We start from the raw sequence: 11,732 nt of genomic DNA, 5'->3' as shown, positions 1-11,732 counted from the left end.
CACAGCCTTGATTCTCCTCTACATAGAGTTCATCAGTGCATTTATCTTTCTCATAGGGATATTATTCAACCCTTTTGACGATAGGCCCGTAGGAGGCAATTTCAGCTTGGGGGGGGGGGGCACAGCCATACATTTTCAGTTGAGGGGGCACTATCTACTACCAAAAATTTCTTGACAAGCAAAAATATAGTATCTATGTTTTCTATAGTAATCTATATATCGGCAAAATTATTGGGGCACGCCCGCCCCCGTGCCCCCCCTCCCCCTCCCCCCCCCCGGTTCCTACGGCCATGGACGAGGCAGCCCTAAGTTGGTCGAGAGTAGCTTGGACATTCCTACCTTCGAACACTACCGTCCAGTTAGTCTCACATATGTTCGACTGGTCTGTCTGTAGAAAAAGATGGATTGTACCGAGACCAGTTAAGTGGGTTGATGTGAATGTTTGCGAGGAAATCTTGACAAACTCTGGCTACATTGCGCCGGAGTTAACATGCTATACAATTAGGCATACTGCGCACGCGTGCGCGAGTGAGAGGACCACCCACGTAAAGTTGACGAGCTCAAAGACCAAAGTAGCGCAATCGGTTTCTTTCAGTTTTGGATGAATGTAACGATTAGGATTGCTTACTGTATAGATAGCAGTTTTTAGTGGTAGTGGTGTGCGTGGCGATTACACAGGTGGCAGGATGAAATTAGCCCAATCTTGACGTGGCGTTGTTACGCGCCAACGTCATCGACACGGTTGGTTGGAAATGTTCTGTGGTGGAAAAATTCAGAACAAACTGCACAGCAACCTGTTCCTGCCTTCTTCTTATTTTGGCAATGCAATAGCCATATCCCATATGGAACTTCCGTCAGCCGTAACATGAGAAATTCAATGCAAGAAATTCAAATTCTAACATTAAATATTAAAATACGATGTATATAACCCCAATGCATCAAGTGGTAATCAAAATGTGTGTACTTTGTCATCATCAGAGTGCATTTTTTTTAACGTGACGTCAAACATTTCACGGTTTGAGTAATTCTGAGCAGCCGGCGCCCTCCCCTCGACACTGAAAAGTGGCATTGTCATGCACATACGCATTCTTGGCCGTCGAGGGGCGGTTGTCGCGGGGCTCTGGGCAGTCTCCCTCGATTACCTTGGCAGAAACTCGGTGCAGCCCGCCGAAGGGCCAAGACCGCCAGGCAGCCGGCGCCCTGAACACCGTTTTTTCCAGTTTTCTTTATTTTCGGCCAAGCAGTCAAAAAAATTTCGCATATTATGTTACCCTGGGTTTCTTTAAATTCCTTTCAGTATTAATTGCTATGTAGCAAACATTCCTCCCGGATTCGTAGTAAATTTTCCCTCAGGGACAGTTTACTTTATAACGGCAAATATTCCCCTTTCATAGGAAATCATCCACTGTACAATTTGCTATTTAGTAAGCATTCCCCCTTATTCCGGATAATGATTCAGAATTGAGTACATTCTTCGTGTTTATTTTGATCGTGATAACATGAAGAATATACAAATTCCGAATCAACATACTACACTTAGTATACGTTTGATCTGCTTTCTAAATTTACCTGGAATTATATTGTATCTGGACCTTCATCATAAAGGATTAAATTCACATTTACTGGAGCTAATGAGTAATTTTACAGCTGAAATATTCATAATTTGTTGAGTAATGAAATTTTGTGATCTTGAAAAGAATATGGTAGATTGTATAAAAAATGATATTCACAAAAAATTGATTTTTTTTTTATTGGACTTGAACAAATAATTGTTGATCATCAGAAATTCTATTTATAAATTATAAGATGTTTTGGAAATATGTAAAATTTTATTTATATAAAAGCCCAGTGAGATCTTTTGAAGTATAGGCGAATTATCATTTACACAGGTATCTTCTGTTCTATCACTCATACACAAAAAGGGAGCTTAATAAATCTTGATAACTATCGTCATATTAGTTTAACAAATTGCGATTTGTTTCTATTAGTTTAATACGCTTTTTTGCGCTTTTGTTTTTCTTTTTAGAATATTCAATGCATAACTCTTTTATTTGATCATTTCCTATCTTATTTGTGGATTTGTTTGGTTGTACAGTATGTTTTATTGATGGAAGAGCCCACTGCTTCAGAAATCTTTCATACAGATGGCTTTGAAAAACCTGTTCTAACTAGTTCATAAAAATTTCTCTTGGAGGAAAGGAACACTTCTTTAAAAATGCTTATCTGACCTATAGGATCAGGAGTAGTTTTATTCTTTACAAAAGAAAGCTACAAATCGATTTTCGTTATGGTCAATGACTTTAGGCTACATACATATACTAATTTGTTTCTCATGTAGTAAATCATATAAGGTACCATTTTTTATGCACCAGATGCGCATTCGACCACAGGTACTCGTGGACAGGAACCCCCCACCCCCACCCCCGATATTCAACCCCGGGGTTTTTGGACATTTTTTTTTTCACAAATTATATTTATTGCACTTATTCATCATGTGTAAATTAGGAAAAAATCGTGAAAACCCCAAAATAATCGTTCCACACAAAAATATATATAAAAAAAAAATATCAAGCCCCGCGGTTGAATATCGGGGGGGGGGGGGGGGTCCTGTCCACAAGTACCTGTGATTTCGACAAATTATGTCTCTTCAGTGATGCTCATGCCGAAACATTGGAAATCCGACATATTTAATTCAAGAAACTTTGAAGAGCTGAAAAAAGAGGGTGCAAAGACTGGAGCCATATACGTCGTGAAAGGATCAGAGCTATGCATGAGGGAGATAATCCTTAATTTGGAAATAAATTTATAAATTTTACGACAGTAGTTAAATATATATCCGTAACTTCAAGCTAGTACCAAAGTACTAAGCTACTGGGCTGTAGAGACCCTGGGGGACTAACAGTCCACCTGTAGAGGCATCGACTCAGGGGTTATAAACCATTTCAGTATGTGTAGATAGAAGGAACCTTTTCATAGATATTAACTATGAAGCATGATATTGTCAACACATTTTGAGTTTGTTATCTAGAAATATTTGATATTTTTGTTTACTTTTCATTGTGCATAATGGTAATGTCTATAGACTAAATTCTATTCTTGATACTAGTATGTGTTTATTTTACAACACAATTCCATGGATATAATAAAAATTGTCATTTATGTATGCAAATCATAGAAATCCAAGGAAGAGCAGACACTGATATGTAGCCTTTCTGTTTCAAAACTCGAGATCTGAGTTTAGAACATTGACTCAGTACAAAAGTACATGTATGTAATTCTAGATATATTAAGCTCAAATAATAGAAGCAATACGTAATATACTTTCCAAAGGGGGGATATATATAGAATACTATAGAAAACATAGGTACTACATGTATAAGTTTTTTTGTTTTTGCTTGTCAAGGAATCTTTGGTAGTTGATAGGGCCTCCAACTGAAAATGTATGATTGTGCCCCCCCCCCTCCCCCAAGTGAAATTGCTTCCTACAGGCCTGGCTATACTGAGGTAAAGTTCCGCTTGACTGTGTTCTAGCTATAACGGAATTTACGATTTGCTCTTTCTTTAGTGTCTTTTACATCAAGAATGAGCATGCATAAAAAGATAGAGATAATCGCCAAAGCCTATAAATAAAATAAAAATAGTCTTTGAAAAGCCGAGAATTTAAAGCTATAAAAGTGTAAAACCAGGTGGATTCAATCCACGACTCTAAAAAATATCCTCGGTGTTAATACACATGCAGCGGATATACCGATTGAGCTTTTCTGACTGTGAATATAGTTGTCATAAATGTGAACCAGATTGTCCCAAAACAGGTGTCCTTATTTTTTGTAGTTTTTTAAAATGATTTTCGACCCCTAAAAATTCCAATCTTAAATTATTCCTTACATATAATCTATCAAAATATCATAATTTTATATTTAGGGGCAGGCCTGCCTTAAAGGACTTCCAAGACCAAAATTCGGTGCTGTTAACGGACAAAATGCTCTTCTGACCAACATTGGAGGTTATAATTTTAAAGTTGCAAATAATAAATTTTAGGTTCAAAATGCAAATTTGAAAACTTAGACAAATATACAGTAGAAACATCTAATGAACATTGAGACTTTCTGACATCGTTGACAGCTGCTTTTTCAATAAAAAATGGAACTCGTAAATTTACTAACCTTGTCATTGGTCATTTACTAAACTATTTTGTTAAAAAGCACTCTGATTGTACATTGGTCATTTGCAAAATTACTTTGTTAAAAAACTATCTGATTGTACACACAAGTACTCTGAAGTTGACATTTAAAAGGTGCTCGAGTTTCTGATTGACAATATCTATGTGGGTTTTGGAGACCAGGTCTTCCAGCGATCTATTGGAATTCCCATGGGTACCAGTTGCGCCCCGTTATTAGCAAAGCTATTTTTGTATTCATATGAAGCAGAATTTGTTCACAAAATATTTTACGAGAAAAGAAGAAAACACTTGCTGTGGCCTTCAACTCGACATTTAGATATATCGACGACGTATTGTCAATTAACAATGGTTATTTCCATTCTTATGTCGACACGATATATCCCGGTGAGCTTGAGATAAAAGATACCACAGAATCTGACACATCTGTTTCATGTTTGGATATTTTACTTGAAAAAGACGTTAATGGTAATCTAACAACCAAGCTCTACGTATTACAATTTCTAAAACGAGGTAAATTATTGACAAACAAGTTGATGAAACAAGAATATCAGCAGTCTCGTTTAAAGCCATCATTTCGTAAGTTCTATGGTCGATACAATGACCTTGTCAGCAAATACAATCTATCATTGGGTCAAATGCTGACTGACTTTTTTTCATACTAATTGTTAAGCCACTGAATTGTCGACGGATTTTTCCGTTATTTCCCGATCATGACAAGGAGCACACGGCGGGTGTGACCGGTCGGAAGGGGATGATCACTCTTCCATGGCACCTAATCCCACCTTTTTCCGGGAAAAATTTCTCTCCTATAGGTCAAATCTTTCGAAATTCCGAATACATTCTTATATGGTAAAACGGGAAATATATAATTTAGTTGATATTTCATTTTCAATATAGGCTGCCTGTTACTCTCACCCAAGAAAAATGTTTAACAAGGTTAGCTTTGAAAAAAAAAAGAAGAAGAAAGAACTTAGGTAGTCAGCCAGTAGAATTATACAGAGGTTTTTCCGTGTTTTGTGTTGAGATATGATTTGTTTTGTCCAAAGAGTTGAGTTGGTTTTTTTTTTTTCTTTTTTTTTAATTTCCAATTGTAAAATTTATCTGGATCAGTATATTAAAATTCGTACCAATGTTTTATTATTTGAACTGCAGTATACATACTAAAAAATAAAACGTAGAAAAAAATAATTGGAAAGGAAATGATAAGCTTCGATTTAATTTGTTTAAATTTAGGCTTTAAAAAAGCACCCAAGTAACTGACCAAGGCGCTCAGATTTCCATTGTACATATTAACCTACTACAACATTTTAATTTATACTTATAAAACTCACCCCAAAAGTCAAATTCAAGGTGAAATATTCCTCTGCTCTAAATTTCACCATTTTTTTTAAATTCCCAACATTGATTTTCATCAACAACAATAGCATTGATTCTAACAGAAAATAGTTTTAAGTATGAAGCGGTGCTAACTTTTTCAGAAATTAATTTTATGTCTAATCATGATATGAAGAAAATTTGAGACAGTGAATAGAAAGATAAAAAAAAAATTATCTCATCATAAAATTAAAATTTTGAGGCGTAAAATAATATTTACTGTCATACCTATTTAATATTCATATTAGAAAACATAATTAAGCATTGTTTTTTAAATCAGAATATCACACTGTTTTCTGTGCTTGTAAAATAAAAATACATCCATCTACAAGAGTTGTCTTTCCATCTGCAGGAGTTATCTTTCTTCAAAATATTCTTTAAGAGAAAATGTTTTTATGAGCATTCTGCATCTGATACATGATAAATTCCTGTAACAATTAAAAGAATTATATGTTAAAAGATAGAAATATTTCAGTTTTAACAGTTTAAAGGGACTGAGTGCAGTTGTTTTATGAAAATTATTAGAGTACTTAATAAAAATATTGACAATAGAAAATAGAAAGCAATATTTGCAACATAGTTTAGATTTGATTGAATTGACTATACAATTAGTTTAGATTTGATTGAATTGACTATACAATTAGTTTAGATTTGATTGAATTGACCATAGAATGATCTTCATTGTTAAACTCTCGTAGGACAAATCATTGGATTGCTCAGAATAATGTCCTTGGAAAGTTATCTCTCTTATCAGTAGGACATTACACCTTAAAAAGCGACATATTACAGGAACAGTAAGATCTATTAGTATTAGTGCCACGCAACATTTTTGTTTAAAGGTGGTTATTCTAACTTCTTCATTTATATTTCGTAAATTATCTTTTAATAAATTAATAAATTTCATCACAAGTTCATTTGTGTTAATTGGTGGAGTATTGCTGATGGCCTGGAAGACAGACTGAACGACGCGCGCACAAAGAACAAAGCTCTTGAAAAGAAAATTGGAAGAACGGACACAAAATTTTTTTATCTGAGAGAAGCCCTTCGGTCCGTGTCAGATCGGCTGGTAGCAAAGTTTTATTAGGTTAGTGCCACCGGTCCCCTGTGTTCCAGTTCCTATACAGAAGAAAACCAACACGGATACTAGTCAGCGACGCATCCACACAAATGCCAGCTAGGAAGCGCGCTGAACAGGGAAAGTTTGGTACCCCCTAGGTCATCCTAACCACTCAGAAACTAAACAGTCTGCAAAGAAAATGAAACCGGACCGTAATCAAGAACAACAAAATGGGTGTCCCCTCACAGAAAAGCTTTCTTCCTCGTATCATCAAATCATCTGGGAATGCGCATGTATCAACCTGCGCAGACAGCGCTTTCCACCAAGCCCGTTCCAACAGTTTCAGCCAGTTATGTTCCTTTCTATGAATTTTGACTTTAAACTCAAGACTCTAAGTGGCCTTTTACAAAATTATTTAAAATTAAAAAAAAAAAAAAGAAACCTTGTGATATGTTATATGTTATTCCATAATTTGTAGACTCTGGGTCAGAGTCTCACTCGGAGAGGGGAAGGATTGTCACATAGTAATTTTTACAACTTAATTTAAAATGTAACAGAATTTTTTTTTATAAAAAGAATTACTTTAATGCCTATATATATTTTTTTTTATAAAAATTATATATTTATCTAACAATACTCTTAAAATAAAACAGGTGTGTAACCCCTTGAACCCCCTCCTCTACATTTGGACATGATGTTTTTTTTTTTCATTTTCGTCTCTGTAAGGCAAAAAAAAAAATCAGGTTGCATTTTTACGAAATTGGATTTGAATCGAAAAAGTAAATAGATCAAAGTAAAGCAAGGCGTTATTATATATGATTAAAATCCCTTTTCTCTGCTGCTGTATGAGTATGTGCTTCTGTCGTAATTAAATTGGTTCTCTCGGTCAATTTTTTGCACGCTTTTCATCAAACAATAGCTGTCCATTTGCCATATATTTGGTAAATTTAGGATCGAAGGTCCCACCTCACCTAAAAGGTCATAAGACGTTTTTATTGAGGGGACACAAGCATATAGTATCTATGTTTACTATAGTAATCTATGTATCGGCAAAATTATTGGGGGGGGGGCACGCCCCCCCCCCCCCCGGTTCCTACGGCCATGAGTGGTTCTAGTGGTGAGTTTCTTTAGACTCAATAGAAAGGTTTTCATAGCTTGACTCGGAAATTGGAATTCAATTGGGAAAAATATTCTTTGCGAAAGATTTTAGGATGGAATTACAACATTTATTACTTAATCATTCATTATCAAATCATCAAAACTTTACACGTTATCAGAGCAGAAAACGTCAAAAATGAAATGTGCGTTATAATGCGTAATTGCGGGGGAGGGGTTAATGCAAACGTAATACACTGCATGAAACAAACTGGTGAGTAAATAAACTGTGTCAATTATTTTTACCTTTGTCTTCTCTATGTCCTTACATATAACTTCCAACTTCAAAAGCCTTGGGCTTGTATTTTTCTTTTTTTTTTTATAGAGGATAACTTCATATAACCCCGTAAATTAGAGCATTTCTACCATGCCTATTTAAGAGATCGGACATACATAATTCGTTGAGAATGAGTTTAATTAAACAAATGAAACCATATAGGTGTTTGATATATAGGATGAATAAACACTATTTGCTACAAAGACAACAAATTTATCAATTTCGTGTATGAAATCACAATGAAAATTATTCATCATCTCAATAAATCGTTTCTTTCCATTGTAATTATGAAACAGCAACACGAGTCCAGCTACAAAGTATACAAATAAAAGACATGAAGCCTTAAAATGAGGGAAAGACCAAGAGTAAAGTTAGAAAAGCCAAGATTAAAGATAGAAAAAACCATCTTTAAAGTTGGAATTATCAATTAAAAACCAAGATTAAAGTTGGAAAAGCCAACTTTAAAGTTAGAAAAGCCAAAGCCAACTTTAAAGATGGAAAGTTAAAGTTGGATTTACCAAATTTAAGGTTGGAATTACCAAATTAAAAAAATATATTATGTGGCACATATGCCTTCGTACATGTGTTAGATTTTCTATATAGTCAGTGTTTCCTTTCTCTAGCTGTCTCTAGTTATATTTTGCACTATGTATATTGTTCGACGACTTTTCAACTGGATTATGTATACATGTATTATATTTAAGAAATAAAATTAAAAAAAAAAAGCATTGCTTTGCGTAGATCTAAGTAATGCTAAAATATATTTTTTGTTTGTCTAATAATTGAAAGAGATTGAGATTTACATTTGTTGTTCAAATTATGCGCATTTTTGAATCGTGTTTTTTTTTTTTTAAGAAAAATGTATTTATAAGTCAGAATACATGTAAATGATTTTATCTCCCCTGTTTTTTTTTTTTTTTTTTTTTTTTTTTGGGGGGGGGGGGGGGTGAACCACGGAGACGATGTATCCCACCTTTACATATTTTCATATCTAGATCCACTTCATTGAATGTTAATAAGATATCACAACGGTAAATTTGTAAGCGACATAAAAAATGTTTCTGTAGAATGATTGATAGATCCACTTCATTGAATGTATTCGCTACATACTGATAGGCATATTTTTCCATAAAATATATTATACAAATCTTTTTTAATCGATCCTGCATTAAAATACATCTCTGGGAATGGGTAGACTATTTATGACCAGACCCAATTAACATAGGAAGAAATTCACCGACAACGCTTTTTTCCCTTCATGCACGATTGCCCATTTTGCTAGAAGTAGTTTGACATGTGAGCCCAGGAGTGGATACACGTGGCGTAATATCGAATGAAAACAATTACCGAATGAAACTTTGGGCGGATTAACAAGGTTTTTAAAGGTTAATACTTTTTCTTTGTTGGAACGTGTTTTGTATGGCGTTAAACAGGAGAGTGTGGCGATTTTACAAGTGTATCTAAAATATGAGAGGCAGAAACACAGTGCTGCTGGCTTTGCTATTTTTGGCTGGCTTCACAACTGTTTATATTCTGCATTCAGGCCCTGGCGTTTTTCAACGACTTAATAGACAGTCTGCGACGGGAAAAGAGGTAATTTGATATTTTGACAGTTTGCACATTTTAATTTGTGTCTTTGAATAATAAGTAGGCCTAATCATTGTAAATGTAACCACGTTCTGAAAGACAAAAACGAAATGAAGATCTATCACTATCAGCTGATAAATGATGCACAAACAGCTGTGTACAGTGGCACGTGTACAGTGTACTTTACCAACTTAAATTTCTTGTGTTGTTATCTGGAATTAAGTTCAATTTTGGTTTTCAAAAATATTCATATGTAATTATGCTCGACACATATCTATAACTAACGATGCTCCAGCTTTGTACATCTGTGATCATTAATTATTCATTGAGTACAGTATTAATGTAAGAAGCACAGCTAGGATTAGATGGACATAAAAACAAAAGCTGACACTTATACCTAGACTGCTCCAAGCAACCCATTAGCATGATCAATTGTTTGGGATTTATTTTACACACTAAGACCAAAATGTAGTTTTACTTATTTGTGAAAGTTTCTTCATTACATTAATTAAAAAATTGGAAAAAAATTAATTTGGAAAGATATTATTTATTTTAAAAATTAATTTTGAAGGAAATTTTTTATGCAAAGCAATTTTTATCTTAAGATAATATGGTGGTTGGACAGATTATATTGCCAGTGCATGGCCAGATACCTCAGTAGGTAGAGCACAACTAGTGATTCAGGGGGGTCTTGGTTTGAATCATGGTCTAAACCATCACAATTTTCTTCCTCACCGGCTACATTATTAGTGCTGTGCCATACCTTGGAAGTGATAGGTGAAAATCCTTCGAGGAAAGACCCCAGATTGGTGTGTTTGGGGACAAAGACCTTTAAGGAGGGAGGAATGTGGTGATGAGAAAGGTTAGATTACCAGTGGCCAGATAGCTCAGTTGGTAGAGCACTTGACTAGTGATTCAGGGGGCCTGGGTTCAAAACTTGGCATGGTCATTAATTGTATTTTTCTCCCTAAAAATTACCTGTACCAATACATTTATTTTCTTTGAGACTGAAATTTTGTACTTTCATTCTTTTCAATTTAAATTAACACTTGACTGTTGGCAATATTTCTGTGTATGACAAGTGATATAATTTATATCTGGCAACATGGCTGATGCCTATAACCAACTTGATATTTTGATCATCAATCTTGTGTGAAGGTCCTTCACATTATGGTCCTCAGAAAAGTAAATAACTTATTAGGTTTGTTACATTAATTTATGGTTCTTGAAAAAGTAATTAAAATCACTAAATTAGGTTTTTTTACTGACTGTCTACAGGAACTTGCCGTCTATGAGATTGATCAACCCAATACATTTCTGTAGACAGTTACAAACCTAATAAGTAATAGTAACTGACCTGTTCGATATTGAATGATGGTTTTATTGTGTACTTAGAAAGACTAGAAAAACAGGAGGCCTGAAGCAGTAAAACTGCTCAGTACCATGATCAAGTAAGTGTATGCAGTTGCCTTATAATTGAAGCAGTTTTCATCATGAACGACAGATTAATGCATTTACAGATGAGAGACTACATTTTGAATTGTAAATGGAAGAAAGCATGCAGTCATTGAAACAGGTTAATGTCTGGGTGCAATGTCTGTCTGAAAAAAACATTGCCGCTCCCAAAACAACACATTGTACAGTCTATCAAAGGGAATGCCATATACAGATTTCATTTTCATAAAGTCTGTCTCGAGAAGTCACTCTAAATCTATATGCAAATCAGATGGGTAATGAATCTCTTTAGTTTTGAAGCGATATTGACCAGAGGGACGTAACAAACAATACTTCAAATAACAATGTATAAACAATGACTCGGGGGTTGGAGCCAGCTGTGCACTGCACAATCTATCAATATATTGTATATTACTAATTACATATTGTTATACCTTTAAAAATTGGTTCCTATATAAATCTATACTTTAAAAAGTCTAACATTTCCAATGTTTTACTGAGCGGTCATAAAAAAATCAATGTTTGACCGCAGGGTGAGATATTGACCTGTCAATGAGATACAAATGTATATTGTTGCCTTACTTAAACTGTCATTGGAGAAAAAAGATGTTTTGTTAATTCTCTTAAATTGTTATCATTTTGTCTTC

General features: G+C 34.5%; 2 protein-coding genes across 3 annotated transcripts in view; one reads left to right on the top strand and one right to left on the bottom strand.

Moving 5' to 3' along the window:
• The window catches only part of LOC133200175 (caspase activity and apoptosis inhibitor 1-like), a 327,434-nt gene that overhangs the window by 219,148 nt on the left and 96,554 nt on the right, over positions 1–11,732 (bottom strand). The gene's annotated exons all lie outside the window — the stretch shown is intronic.
• Positions 9,326–11,732, top strand: part of LOC133200167 (probable methyltransferase-like protein 24) — a 38,807-nt gene continuing 36,400 nt past the window's right edge. For both annotated transcript variants that reach the window (XM_061335931.1, XM_061335932.1), the window contains exon 1: positions 9,326–9,636. In XM_061335931.1, coding sequence (XP_061191915.1) covers positions 9,511–9,636 — 126 coding nt within the window. In that variant the 5' untranslated portion in view covers positions 9,326–9,510. The remainder of the gene's footprint in view (positions 9,637–11,732) is intronic.

Source organism: Saccostrea echinata, unplaced genomic scaffold (assembly GCF_033153115.1).
Source record: "Saccostrea echinata isolate AGI-Se365-2 ecotype Australia unplaced genomic scaffold, CSIRO_AGI_Sech_v1 ptg000037l, whole genome shotgun sequence".
In the NCBI taxonomy this organism is placed as follows: domain Eukaryota; kingdom Metazoa; phylum Mollusca; class Bivalvia; order Ostreida; family Ostreidae; genus Saccostrea; species Saccostrea echinata.
Note: the sequence above shows the minus strand (reverse complement) of the source record. Positions and strands in the feature narration are given on the sequence as shown.